This window comes from Peromyscus maniculatus, chromosome 18, assembly GCF_049852395.1.
Source record: "Peromyscus maniculatus bairdii isolate BWxNUB_F1_BW_parent chromosome 18, HU_Pman_BW_mat_3.1, whole genome shotgun sequence".
NCBI classification, from domain to species: domain Eukaryota; kingdom Metazoa; phylum Chordata; class Mammalia; order Rodentia; family Cricetidae; genus Peromyscus; species Peromyscus maniculatus.
In genome coordinates this window covers 12,349,499-12,363,866 of record NC_134869.1, presented here as the reverse complement: position 1 = coordinate 12,363,866, position 14,368 = coordinate 12,349,499, and the positions used below count along the sequence as shown (strand labels likewise).

At 45.1% G+C, this 14,368-nt stretch overlaps 1 protein-coding gene and 1 long non-coding RNA gene across 3 annotated transcripts in view; one reads left to right on the top strand and one right to left on the bottom strand.

Moving 5' to 3' along the window:
* C18H12orf42 (chromosome 18 C12orf42 homolog) overlaps positions 1-12,499 on the bottom strand; it is a 150,437-nt gene extending 137,938 nt beyond the window's left edge. For both annotated transcript variants that reach the window (XM_042263359.2, XM_042263361.2), the window contains exons 1-2: positions 12,363-12,499; positions 355-448 (exon numbers count right to left, since the gene is read on the bottom strand). Coding sequence is in view for 1 of the 2 variants with exons in the window: in XM_042263361.2 (XP_042119295.1) it covers positions 355-360 (6 nt within the window). In the remaining variant the exon portion in view is untranslated. The remainder of the gene's footprint in view (positions 1-354; positions 449-12,362) is intronic.
* Positions 12,483-13,816, top strand: LOC143269411 (uncharacterized). Its single transcript, XR_013045809.1, has 2 exons — positions 12,483-12,719; positions 13,450-13,816. It is a non-coding gene; the product is annotated as an uncharacterized LOC143269411 (long non-coding RNA).
* The last annotated feature ends 552 nt before the right edge of the window (positions 13,817-14,368 follow it).

Here is a 14,368-nt window from a genome sequence, read left to right as displayed (position 1 = left end):
CAGGGACCCCAGCGGTAGCTTTAACCCCATACACCCCGCCTGTATGGCACGCGCCATCTTAGCAAATACATACAACGTCAAAGAAGGGGGGGCTGTACCTCCAGGTGCTTAACAGAAGTGTAGTGTTTTGTTCGAGTGGGGAAAAAATTGCATGTTCTGAAGGCATGCGCAATTATGCTCTCATCTGCATATTTCACACATCACTGCAGACAGGCGAATACAAACGAACAGGATGTTTCGAACTGTGAGGCCAATACCGTTGCTGCAAGAATCAAAATGAATGGCTGACCTGGAGCAATCCCACTCAGTGATCAAAAATAAATAAATAAATAAAAAGTTTCTTTCACACACTACCTGCATCCTGTGGCAGAGTCTAATATCTAGTTAGAATGCTTCTCCCATTCCTCCATACCAGTCACCTTAGGCATCCGTCTGTGAGTTCAGTCTCCTGTGACGACAGATGGAGAAAGAGCCAGTTACGGTGATGTAGTGATCTAATAAGACACTGCATCATCCTACCTAAAACGTTATTTCTTGACAATGAATTCTGGTAACACTTTATACTTTTCCAAAATGTAAGTTTATCTGTTTTTAAGACATAGATTCCCTGTTCTAGGAAATGCTTAGGTTTGTTTCAGTTTGTTAATTTTGTTTTATCTTTGCATTGGGATGGTTTTTTGGTTTTGGTTTTGGTTTTGGTTTTGACAAAGGGTATGGCTATGTAGCCCAAATTGGCCTCCAACTCAGAATCCCCAATACCAGAGCTACAGGTGTGTGTATTTTTCAAATCACTTCCAGGGTATAAAAATGCACTTGTGTGGCCGAACACCCTCAGGACCATTAGGTAAGCCCTTTGAAATGTGCTTATAGACTGAGAGGGTCCACAACCCAAGGGCTGAGAATATCTTCAGACAGCATCTGCAGCCTATAGCAGAATTTCCCTGCTTTGATGTTCCCACCAATGTGTTTGGAAAGTGTCTCTCATCTTGATTCATGACTTTCTTTATTCTTTACTATAAACTAGTACTAGTACACCTCATTGAATCATGAAATTTGAAGTAATCTACAGCTATGTTCCCAGACCGTGGTTACTCATATTTGGCTCCAGATTAAACAATCTCTTTTAAACTTTGGTGAGAATCTTAAACTGCAAGCTGACTAATACTCTCACATTAATGATGAAATACGTGTTTGTAGATTACTGGAGACCTTTAACGTGAACGGTTGTGTATCTTGCTAATACCGACCGCTCTTCTTCCCTCTTCCTTTCAAATATCTAAGCCCTAAGTTTTTTCTTGCTGCACTAGCTCGCATCTGCAATAGGTGAAGCTGTGGTGGTGTACGTGGATGTTTTCCCCCAAAACAGACTTACTATGAAGGCAATATAGTAAGTCCACATTTGTGTAGCCCTCGCTGTGGATCTGGAACATTCTGGGATTTGCAAAGTGCTCTAGGTAGACAGGAGAGGCCTAGGGAAATTGGGAACATTCTGACCCATTAAAATGGCTCAGAAGGACAAGCCCTGTCTATGTCTCCAGTAGTTCCCTGTGCTTTCGACTCGTGTTCATTTTTAATAAATAATTTTATATTTGTAGTTCTGAGACTTAAATCTTAAGATATTTCTATTACAGAAAGCAAAATATGAAAGTGGCTATAAAGGGTTCACTAAGTAGAATGGGGTACAAAAAATAACACCAGACAATGCTGATAGTTCCATGGGTGTGCACACTCAAGAGATGGAGCCCCCAAACTTTCAGCCTTTCCACGAATTGGATATTCATTATTGCTTCTGATATTTAAAAGAATTGACATATTTCCATGCTCAGGTACAAAGTGTGCCATATTTTTCTAACTCTTTTGTAGATGTCTTTACAAGGTTGAGCAGACCCCCTTCCATTCTCAGCTTATAAAGATTCTTGTTTTTTATTTTTAAAGAGGAGCAGATGTTCTCCGGATGTTTTAGGACGGCCATGTTTTCATTGTTAACCTGTTAATACAATGTCATACTAATAAAATTCACAACAGTAAGCCAGTCAAGCATCCATGGTCTAGCATGTTTCTGTTCAGTGCTGGGGTGCATCACTGTCACAATATTAATTCTATTTTCTCTTCAGTGATCATAAATAAAATTCATCCCACCCTCACCTTTATACCTTTACATTTCCATCAAGGTCATTTAGTCCCATAAAAGGACTTAGGATGGTCACTTTTCCAAACCACTCACAGGAGTCTGTGTATGGTTAAAATTACTTGTCTCTCACATACTTGAGTAACTACTGATAAAAAAAAAAAAACCACCTTATTCTCATTGTTGTTTGGTTTTCATTGGGTGTTTTGCTTTGTTTTGTTTTGTTTTGTGCGGGAGACATAGTCTTGCTATATAGTCTTGGCTGGACTACAACTCACTCTGAAGACCAGGCTGACCTCAAACTCACAGAGATCCACCTGCATCTGCCTCCCAAGTGCTTGGATTAAAGGTGTGCGCCACCACTGCCTGCCTGGAAAGCACCTTAACCATGAAACCCACTACTTTGTATGCTAACTTAAAGTTCTAATGCTAACAACAGCAGGAAGAGGTGTTCTATTGGTGAAATTATTAAGGCCACTCCACGTAGTTAAAAGGGAGGTTTATTTTGTGGTGTAACTTACAAATGAAGGGATAATTTGCAGGGTCTGGGAAAGGTGTAGCACAGTCCGGCAGTGTTCTCTGGAGAACTCTGCTCCGTCCACCTCCAGCGTCCAGGGTCCAGGAACCAAGAGAGCCAGCCCATCTGGATCTCGGGTCTTCAGGAGTCCTCTCTCGGGCCCCGCCTTGTAGACGTGACAGTTACTGAAGCCTCAATGGGGGTTGGAAATTCCAGATCAAAACTGGAATGCCTTTCACCCCTAACCTTATAACCATCATCCATAACCCTGAGAAATATGAAACCTTAGGGAGAAGGGGTGTCGTTTTCTTAGAATTGTTTCCTGTTGTTTAGAGGGTGTGGTATCTCTGTTGGGTACTATGAGAAAGCTCAGATAGTTAAATCTCAGTTAAACTAACTGTAGATTCCGCAGTAAGTCTCAGAGTAATGGGTAAGATTGTCTGAAATTCTGGCAAGAAGTGTAGTATGATGATGATAACCATGGCATCATTTTGGATTGGGTAGAGTTGTTGTTGGAGCCCCATCTTTCTTCAGAGATTGTTATTGGAAAAACTTATTTTTTATCAAAATGGAAAGTTTGGTTTTAAAGATGACATGGCATGTAAGAAAGGATTCCAAGAAATCAAGAGTAAGCATGGAGAGAATTAGAATCTTGAAGACAATGGTGCCTTTTTATTGGTTTTCTTTTGTCCCACACAAGAGGGCTCTTCTGATACAGGACTGCAGAATCTCTCAACCTTTTCTTTTAGCAATATGCTTGGGTTTAGAGAAGGAGTGAGCCAATTCCATCCCCAAAGCCAGCTTGATTTATAATTGAATTGGAACCACAACTTTTTCAGATTGATAGAGATATAGATGTTAGACAGTGTAGATTGGTACCAATAGATTCTTTCTTTCTGATGTAAACATTCAGATATCAAAGGCCTTATGATTTCTGGAAGATGGGTATTTCCATTATCTTGGAAAGAAAAACAGAACCCTACCCCAACCTTTGATTGTTAAATTTTTCTTACAACTTATAGAGATGTCACACTGGTGGATGATCTTTTACTTCTCCTCACCAAGGGGTTTCTCCTGTTTGAATCGAATTTTTATTAATTTTTTGGTATCCATAGCTTTTCTTCTCCTGCAGAAACAAAAGCAAAACCCCTTCCCCAATGTAGGACATATCCAGGTTTCCATTCTGAGGTCAGCACATCTTTGAAATAAACTGGTTGGTTTAGCTCAGAAGTTTTGTCTGTCGTCCAATGTCTCTCCACAGCTGTTATTCTTTCTCATCAGCATTGAGAAAATTCAAGGTTAATAAAGCACTGTGTAATCTATTTTTAGGAGTCATTGTTACCTGTTGCTGTTTATTTAGCATATCCTTTAAAGTTTTATTGGATCTTTCTATGACTGCTTGGCCTGTGGGATTGTGTGGCTTACCTGTAACATGCTTTATATTGTAATAAGCAAAGAACTGTCTCATTTTATTGGAGATATATGCTGGGGCATTATCTGTCTTAATTTGTACAGGTATTCCCATGATGGCCATAACTTCTAAGAGGTGTGTAATCACAGAATCAGTCTTTTTAGAACTCATAGGAGTTGCCCACTGAAATCCTGAATAGGTGTCAATGGTATGGTGTACATACTTTAATCTTCTACAGCTTTCTGTTTCTCCTGAGAACAAAAGGCTCAGTCTCCCTGCTTTCAAATTCAGGGAAAGATAGATGCCAAATTCCAAAGACATATTCCTAAAGTCTATTCATCTGGGGCTGCATTTCTGTAGGGTGCATTTTCCTGGAAATCTATTAGTTTATTATTATTATGATTATGATTATGATTATTATTGAAAGTTAACATTTCTATGTCTCATCTTGTATGTTTTTCCCAGATTTTACTAGTGAGAAATGTTATTTGCCATTAGTGACCTTGTTCATTTTACCTGGCTCTACCCCATATGTCTGTCCATGTCTGATGGATTTGCTAACAATTTTCAGAACAGTCCCAATCAATAGTGACACTGTCTTATTTTGTCACTCTAGTTTATGCGTTCCCAACTTTTTGTTGTTAACTATGATGATGAATCTCAAAAAAATGGACACTTTATTTTCTCAGTGGCTGATGGTAAGAGATGATAACAGGGATAAAAATAACTAAAAATGTGTTTTATCCATGTGTAAAACTGCCAAAGAATACACCTTAAAATACATTTTAAACTTTTATAAAGAATAACTACTGTAATAATAAATAAACAAGTAAATAATGAAAGTTTTTTTTAAGTGGGTATGGTGTCATAAGCCTGGAGGCAGAGGCAGGTAGATTTCTGTGAGTTCAAGGCCAGTCTGGTCTACAGAGTGAGTTCCAGGACAGCCAGAGCCACACAGAGAAACCCTGTCTCAAAAAACCAAAACTAAGTTTTAAAAAAGAGTAACTATTGTGTAGTTGAGAGATGCTCAGTGGTTAAGGAGCATCCTCTTGCAGTTGACCAGGGTTCAGTTTCCAGTTCCCATCCACATGGTGACTAAAGCCGTCCATAAGTCTAGTTCCAGAGGATCCGACGCCCTCTTCTGGCCTCTGTGGGCACTGCATGCACACGGTGAATGAACATGCACGCAAGCAAAACATTTAAAAGAAGAACTGTTGTACATTTGTGTCTTAGTTGGGGTTTCTATTGCTGTGTAAAACACTGACCGAAAGCAACTTGGAGAGGCAAGGGTTTGTTTTGGCTTACAACCCTCAAATCACGCCATCACTGAGAAAAGTCAGGGCAGGAACCTGGAGGAAGCAACCTAAGCAAAGGCTACCGAGGAACACTGCTTTCTTCCAGGGCATGCTTAGTCTGCTTCCTTATACACCCCAGGACCACCTGCCCAGGGGTAGTGTGGCTGCATGGACTGGGTTCCCCCATATCAATTGTTAAGCCCCACAGGCTTCCCTACGAGCCAATCTCATGGAGGTGTTTTTCCCGTAAGATTGTGGTCCCCTTCTCAGATAACTCTAACTTGTGTTAAGTTAACAAAATTAACTAGGACATATCTCATGGTTAGTATCTAATAGGATTTTTGGATGATCTGCTTATTTATCCTACTGTGATGCATTTCTGGAATCCCTAAACTATCATTAAACAATGCCCTCTTAATATATCCTGTGTACACTCATAAATCTAATGTGTTAATGAAGTTTTCAAAGCAGTAACATACATATGTATGAGTAAAATAGCTTGTTGGCTTTGTTTGATTATTCTTTTTCTAGCTAAAATGTCATGAATTGGGAAAATTTCATCAGCTCTTACATTCCATAACTTCGATGACTAATTTATGTTTACTTAATACATGAAAAGAATTCACTTTTCATTTTCTGTTCTTGCAGCACTGTGGATCAAGTACTTATGGATGCTAGGCAAGCGCTCTACCACTGAGCTACATCCTCGGCCCCAAAAAATACATGTGTGTGTAAGATGATCAGGACTCAAAGCCCTTTTTGGAGATAATTATCCCAAGGCATTTTTCCTCATCTCTGCCATTTCTGTCGCTCTATCCAGGGCTTCCATCTCTCCTTAAGTCAGTTCTGATTATCTCTCCTGTTAATCCAATAGTTTGTCGAGGCTCTTGACTGTATTGCCATGAAATTTTACAGTGATTTCATACCTTTGAGGGCTCTTTTACACACTTGAGCAAGAGAAAATTAGTTCCTGCCTTCTATTTCCTTGGAAGCAGCTCTGCTCCCCAGAGGAAATACTGAAACAAATACCAGAGCTGTAGAGATTGTTCAGCAATTATAACACAGCTGCTCTTCCAGAGGACCCAGGTTCAAATCCCTGCCCCTACATGGCCACAAACAACTATCTGTAACTCCAGTTCCAAGGGATCCAATGCCCTCTTCTGACTCCATGGACACTGAACATGTGTGCTACACAAGTATACATGCAGGAAAAATACCCAGCACTCAGGGAGGCAGAACCAGGCGGATCTCTGTGAGTTCAAGGCCAGCCTGGTCTACAGAGTGAGTTCTAGGACAGCCAGAGCTACACAGAGAAACTCTATCTCTAAAAAACCCAAAGAATGAATAAATAAATTATCTAATTAATACATCTTTTAAAAAAGCATACGTATTCTTCCTTTCAGCAGATAACTGGTTAGACAGGAGAAAACCTACACCTATTTGGCTAAATTTACCAGGACCTTTAAAGAAAAAGTTGTAAGAGGTCTAGAGAGATGGCTCAGTGGTTAAGAGCACTGGCTGCTCTTTCAGAGGACCCAGGTTCAAATCCCAGCACCCACATGGCAGTTCACAACTGTCTGTAACTCCAGCTCCAGGGGATCCAACACCTGTTCTGGCCTCTGCAGATACTTCACACATGTGGCGCACATACATACATACAGGCAAAACATTCACACACAGAAAACAAAAGTAAATCTGTTTTTTAAAAAGAGAGAGAAGTACAGCAAGAGTCTTGCCCAGCCTCTGCTGTTGTCTTGGGTCGTCTTTTACTTCCCTGGGCCCAGATGCTCACACCCAGCGTCTCACCTGTCTCCATGACAACCAGACTTTGCGGGTGCAGAGGTTGGCCCTGCCGCCACCCTTCTGCCTACCCCAGCTCCTGTGTGTGTCTGAGGAGACAGGGAAGGCGTCCCTGATAATCCCTGCACCCGGAGACCGAGGCAGGAGAATCGTGATTCCAAGCTTAGCCTGGTCTGCACAGAGCAGAGAGGGTAGGAGGGAAAGAGACAATGAGGAAGAATTTATTTACTGAGTTCTCAAGATAACCCTTAGCCTATTGGAGACGCTAAAACATTCTCAGTTTCAGGTGTGTGTGTGTGTGTGTGTATGCATGTGTGTATGTATGTGTGTATATATGTGTGAGTATGTGTATATGTGTGTATGCATGTATGTGTATGTATGAGTGTGTGTATATGTGTATGTGTGAGTGTGTGTGTAAATGTGTGTATGTGTGTATGTATATGTGTGTATATATGTGTGTGTATGTGTGTGTGTGTGTGTGTGTGTGTGTGTGTGTGTGTTGTTTGAGACAGGGTTTCTCTGTGTAGCTTTGCGCCTTTCCTGGAACTCGCTCTGTAGACCAGGCTGGCCTCGAACTCACAGCGATCCAACTGCCTCTGCCTCCCAGAGTGCTGGGATTAAAGGCGTGTGCCACCTTAAATAGACTTGCCAGTCATTTGCATATTGTCTCTCAATTTCAACAATTCAGCACGGTGGAAAGAACTGTAATACTTCAGCTGCATGCCATTACAACTACTTGACCCCTAAACTCCTCTGATCTGTGGCGTAGCTTCTTCCTGTCTCTGTCAGCCTCTCTTACGTCTCGTGACAGGTTTCCTCTCTGCTCTTCTGTAGGTTCCTACCTGTTCATGACATCTGTGCACTGAGATTCTGATGGTTCCTTTCCTGGCCCCTGACTTCTCGAGTCTTCCTCTGGATTAACTATCACATTGAATCAGCGTTTCTGGTTCCGATTCGAAAAGTGAGAAATCTTGTGGCCTCGCTAATCTTTGTATGTCACATCCCATCACAGGTCTCCGGAAAGCTGCACCATATACACACACCACAAGTCAGCTGTCTGACCCTACACCCAACATCTCCATTTAGCCCCTCAATAATAGCTTAAACTTAACACACTGAAACTGAAGTCTTGATTTTTCACACCACATGCTGGTGAACACCTACCCTCTCCATGTGTGCCCCACCCCTTGAGCTGTTCACACCTACCCTCTCCCTGTGTGCCCCACCCCTTGAGCTGTTCACACCTACTCTATCCATGTGTGCACTTCCCCTTTGAGCTGTTCACACCTACCCTCTCCATGTGTGCCCCGGCCCTTGAGCTGTTCACACCTACCCTCTCCATGTGTGCCCCACCCCTTGAGCTGTTCACACCTACCCTCTCCCTGTGTGCACCACCCCTTGAGCTGTTCACACCTACCCTCTCCCTGTGTGCCCCACCCCTTGAACTGTTCACACCTACCCTCTCCCTGTGTGCCCCACCCCTTGAGCTGTTCACACCTACCCTCTCTATGTGTGTACCACCCCTTCAGCTGTTCACACCTACCCTCTCTATGTGTGCCCCACCCCTTGAGCTGTTCACACCTACCCTCTCCATGTGTGCCCCACCCCTTGAGCTGTTCACACCTACCCTCTCCATGTGTGCCCCACCCCTTGAGCTGTTCACACCTACCCTCTCCCTGTGTGCACCACCCCTTGAGCTGTCCACACCTACCCTCTCTATGTGTGCACCACCCCTTGAGCTGTCCACACCTACCCTCTCTATGTGTGTACCACCCCTTGAGCTGTTCACACCTACCCTCACCATGTGTGTACCACCCCTTCAGCTGTTCACACCTACCCTCTCCATGTGTGTACCACCCCTTCAGCTGTTCACACCTACCCTCTCCATGTGTGTACCACCCCTTCAGCTGTTCACACCTACCCTCAGCCCCAAGATCTTGTCCTTGCTGCTTCTCTTCATCCCACCCACACATTTTCATTCATCAGGTCTCATACTTTTCTCTAAAACAGATCCGAAGCCATTCATTCTCTTCATTTCTGCTGACACAATTTACTCCAAGACTATGCTTTGTCTTAGCGACTGAGGTGGCCTTCCAACAGGTCTCTAACCAGCCATTGCCTGTCTGGTTCTAGTTCTGCCCTACAACCTGTAAGGACTCTCATCTCATAAACTGGTCAGGGCCCATTATAAAAGAGTTTGAGGCCCCGGGTTCTCTCTTTCTCTTGCTTATTTTAGCCAACCCTTGCCCATCTGTCTTCCTCCTCAGTATAAGATAGCACAATGCCGAGTGCCACCCAGGCTCTTGAAGCCAGCCATCAGAACTGCAAGACAGGACTCCATTCATTCGTATCTGCAGTATTCTGTTGCAGCATCACAAAGCAAACTAAGAAAATACTCCACAAAGCAGTAGTGATTATCTTAAAATGGTAAGTCCAATCATGAAAATCCCTCAAAATCTTCCCCAGCTCTGTTTATCTCAGAATAAAAGCCTTCCCTTCCCCATTCCCACAAAAGACCTTCCTAACTGACCCAAGCCAGTCTCATCCAGCTCTGTCTCAGAATTCTTCCCACTCCCACAATGCCCCAGCCACACAGCCTTCTGACAGTGAATTGAGACCCTTGCAGCTCCGCTGCTGGCCACATGGCTGCTGGTCACATGGCTGCTGGTCACATGGCTGCTGGCCACATGGCTGCTGGTCATATGGCTGCTGGTCACATGGCTGCTGGTCACATGGCTGCTGGCCACATGGCTGCTGGCCACATGGCTGTTTGCTTCCCTGCTTCTTTACTAGCTTCGGGCTACGGTTGACTCTGGCCTCCTTTAGTTATCTTAAGCAAAGGGAATGTCACCCAATTTAAAGTTATTGCCTCATGGTTTTATATGCTTTCCAATCATTCTAACTTATTGGGAAGGAAATGACAAAGAAGAGGGGCAAAGTCAAAATGGGAAACAAGAAAACAAAAATCTTCAAGTGATAAGTAAGCCTAAATCATAAGATCAAGATAAGCATCCAGGTGTGGTGGTGCACACATTTAATTCCATCGCTCAGGAAGTAGAGGCAAAGACCAGCCTGTTCTACATGGCAAGTTCCAGGACAGCTGGGGCTACATAGAGAGACCTTGTCTCAAAAATAGAAAAAAGAAAAGCGAGAGATCAAGAAGATAAACAGAAAATTATTACCATTCCCAGGGAAAGAAACATGCTCTCATAATTTTTCAAATGAATGCAAATAGTATCCGTCTTTTAAGTACACATTCTAACCACTTTTTTCTCTGTGTTGGGTAATGACCACTAACTTCCCTTCCCTAGGAGGCTTGCATAAATCGACTCTCTGAATTCTACTGAATTCCACTAGTCTAAGAACTTAGCAAAAACGCTGGCTAACACTGGCTCGGGAGCAGATGCATTTGAAACAGTCCTAAAGAGCCCTCGGAAGAACTGCTTGGTTTCTGGTTGTAAGTTTGCATAGCAAGGATCCAGGACATGTTTTAAAATAAAACAACCCCTCTCATACAGCCTTGAGTACATGAGGCATCCATTTCGCGACAATAGCCCGGCCCTCTGGCCTCTCTTTGTCCTCCAAAAGGCCTCTTTGTAACTCACAGGTGTTTGTGGGCAGAAAGACCGTCGGAGGGGAGTTTATTGTGAGTGCTTTCTTTCCCACTTGTTCTAAACCTGTTCAGGGAGTGCTTCGTGCCACACACCAAATCTCCATAAAAATCAAGAAACAAGAAGTTTTCTGTACGCCCGCCCAACAGCCGCACTATGACATTAGTTTCGACAGCTCTGTGACCCAGTATTGTCCCAACTTTATTCACTAGTCTCTTTTTCTTTTTCTTTTTTTCCACTGCTTTTTTTTAAAGCTTTTATTGGCATTTGGCATTTTTTATCTACTGTAAAATAAAAAGGAGAAGGATGGCTTTTTTAAAGCTCTCTGTGTGACAGTTAAAAAAAAAAGAAAGAGAAAGCTATCTGCAGTTACTGTAGTAATGGTTTAAAGGAGGGGGGAGCACCTGCAAATCAAAGAAATGCCATGACGCTGTCCTCAGATCTGCCCCCTTCTCTTAAAGTTATTTCGTGGCCATTATAGAGTTGGCCTGGCAATGAATTTATGTGACAGCTATGAAGTTAGTATTAAAATTGTGAATACTGCCCGGCAGTTTTCGTGCCCTTACTATAAGATCGCCTCAATTTGCCACACAGCAGTGAATAGGTTACAGAAGAGGGTGTGTGCGTCCAATGAATGGGGGGAGGCTGTGTGAATGGGAGGGCTTCCCGGGAGGGGCAGCACACTAGTCACCAGCGAGTGATTTATTTCTGAACTTCCAGAAAGGAAAGTCCCGGAAAAGCAGCAGCCTGAAAAGGCCATGAAGCATTGGGGATAGGGGGTGGGGGCGGGGAGGGGGCGGGCTGGGGGGCGGGAGTCTTTACACATTTTGCCATTCCAATGCCAGGTCTAGAAGCAGGGATCAAGGCTGGGCTGTGGTAAAAACCCCATTCCTCTAGTCTTCCCAGATCAACCATGAAATGCCAGCAGGGAGTAAATGGGGTTCCTGCAACTGCAGAATGGGAGAAAGGCAAAGTGTGTATGTGTGGGGGGGGGGGGGTGGGGGGTATCCTGGATCCACTTAGACAGAGTTCGGAGAGAGATGAAGCGTGCTGGGTGTGACATAGGAAAACTCTTCAGATGCGGGGATTCGAGATGGCATTAGGGGGAAAAAAAATGAGGCGAAGAGACTGCAAGATCAGGGGGCGTGCCCAGGGCGCACGGCCCCGCCCCAGGCCCCTCCCCCGACCCCTATTAGCATGCGGGCAGCGCGGGCCACGGGGCGGGGGCGGCGCAGTGGGATCGCGGCGCTGGGCGCATTGTGGGCCGCGCTCGCCTCCACGGGGGACCATCTGCTCGCTGTCAATGCATCACCTGCTCGTCTGGGCCGTCGCCCGGGCAACCGGGGGCGGGGGGGTGGGGGGGAGATTAAGGAGCGTGTGCGTCTTGGTGTGGGTACGGGCGGCAGGGGCGGGGGCGGGGCGCAGTTCTGTCGCCTCCACCCTGGGACTGGTCAAGCGGGGTGGAGGGGGATGACGACCACCGGGGACGATCGGACTCCGCTGCTCGCCGCCCCACGGCCCCTCCCGAGAGCCGCCCCCACCCGAGGTGGCTGGAGTCTACAGAAGCCAGAAGCACAGCGTCCCTCTCTGAGCAACCCACCTCCTCGGTGTCCAGACCGGACCCACGACTTCCTCTTCTGCCTGTCTACCTGCAGCTGCAGAAAGCCCTGTCCTGAGCTCGCCGCAGACTCCTCCAAGCGAGCTGGTCCCACACTACCCAACTCTTGTGGGCACCTCAGGGTGCGGTCCTGAGAGCCCCTCAGTCTCCGGGCAACCACAATGGGGCCAGCATTGCGAGTAGACAAGACCCTGCCCCGCCCCTGCCACCAAAGTCACAGGGACAGCGTCCACATCATTCTCCGATAGTCTGCTCTACCAAGGCCTGGACAGGCCTTCAGTTTAAGAATACGAGCGTCACCTGCTGACCTTTTGACAGAGTTGGTTTTCCACGAAGGAGGTAGTTCTAGGAATTAAGAAGAAGAAGGGGAAAAAAAGTCTCCTAAAGTCCCCTGCCAATTCAAGTTAAAAGGATAATGGCGCTGTAGCCAACAGCAGGGGGCAGGGCGATGCTGTAGTTGGGAACAGGGCCCATTCCCTTTGCCTGTGAGCCACAGACTTACTCTCTGGTTCAGAAACTTTCTAGAAATTCTATTCTAGCTAGTCAAGGACTGAGCTGTTCCCACAAAGGCGGCTCACATCCGCCTGGAGATTGTATGCAGCTGAGCAGAGAAAGACCCAAGAACCACACACTGCAACCAACCCTAAGCCAGGGCTTGTTTAGGTTTGGTTTTGATTTGGGTTTTGAATCTGGGCTGGGGTGGCAGTGGTTAGGTTTCTGAGACAGGGTTTCACTGTTTGGTAACCCATACCGGCCTCAAACTCACTGCCCGGGTGTAGCACTGAACATTCTGTGTATGTAGCCTAGGCTGGTCGGGAACTCGCTAGGACCGTCCTATCTGAACTGCCCCCATTTGGGGATTGCCCACACATGAGCCTACTGCCCCCAGCAAGTTAAGTTTTGTTTACTTGCACATAGTGCCTCATCATTAATATGTGTGTGTGTGTGTGTGTGTGTGTGTGTGTGTGTGTGTGTGTGTGTGTGTGTGTATTAAATGGTTTTTGTTTCTATGGGTTAAAAATAGTCTGAAAGCTGAAAGGCGTCATAGTGCTCACTACTATAATTCCAGCATTGAGAAGGATGAGGCAGAAGAACCTCTGAGTTCCAGGTCAGCCTAGGCTATGGGCCAACATACTATCTCAGAAGCAAAACAAGACCCCCCAGAAGCACTTAAGTAAGCCAGTATGCCATATCAAAGCTATGACATGAACATCAGGATGGCACCACAGGGCTGCTTGCCACAGCTCCAACCCAGAATGTGGTTCACAGAAATGGGTGACTGATCGAGACCTGGTGCCAACTATGGGAAATCGATTTCCATGTTAGAATAGCAACACAATTCAGCTACGAAGCCGACATGGCATCCCAGCTGAACCAGGACCCTGAAGCTGCAAAATTTGGGGGCAAAGACAAATCACAATACAAACATTGTTCCATTTTGCAATTTTTAGCTTTCTTGGGGCATAGTCTCCCTTTGTAGCCCAGGCTGACCTCAGTTTCGCAGGCATCCTCCTACTTCTGCCCGCCAACTGCTGGAATTACAGGGGTCAGCTACCAGGTACAGGGCAGACATGGTGATCCTCAGGGCACGACTTCTCCACAGTAACAACTCCACAGGTGCCAAGACTACATCACTGAGCCTAACTGCCTCTGGATTGGAGGCCACTGCCTGCAACCTAGACTCAGACAGGCAGAGGGAAGATATGGGGCGGGGGGAGGTAGTTAAGTTTTGTTCACAACTCCTACTATGTAGAATATTCTCAAGTTGGCCAAATATGGGACATTTGTCTACAAAACAACATCGAAACTACACCAGAGCTCTAAGCTGAACTCTGCCCCACCCTTTACCCATATTTCAAACCCACCCTCTTTTTGAAGATCTTTGAGCTGAAAAAAAAAAAAAAAAAAAACAAAAAAAACAAAAAAAAAAACGTATCCCTTAATGGACCTCATTCCAGGGTCTGGCAGCTGTTGAAGAAACAGAGGTT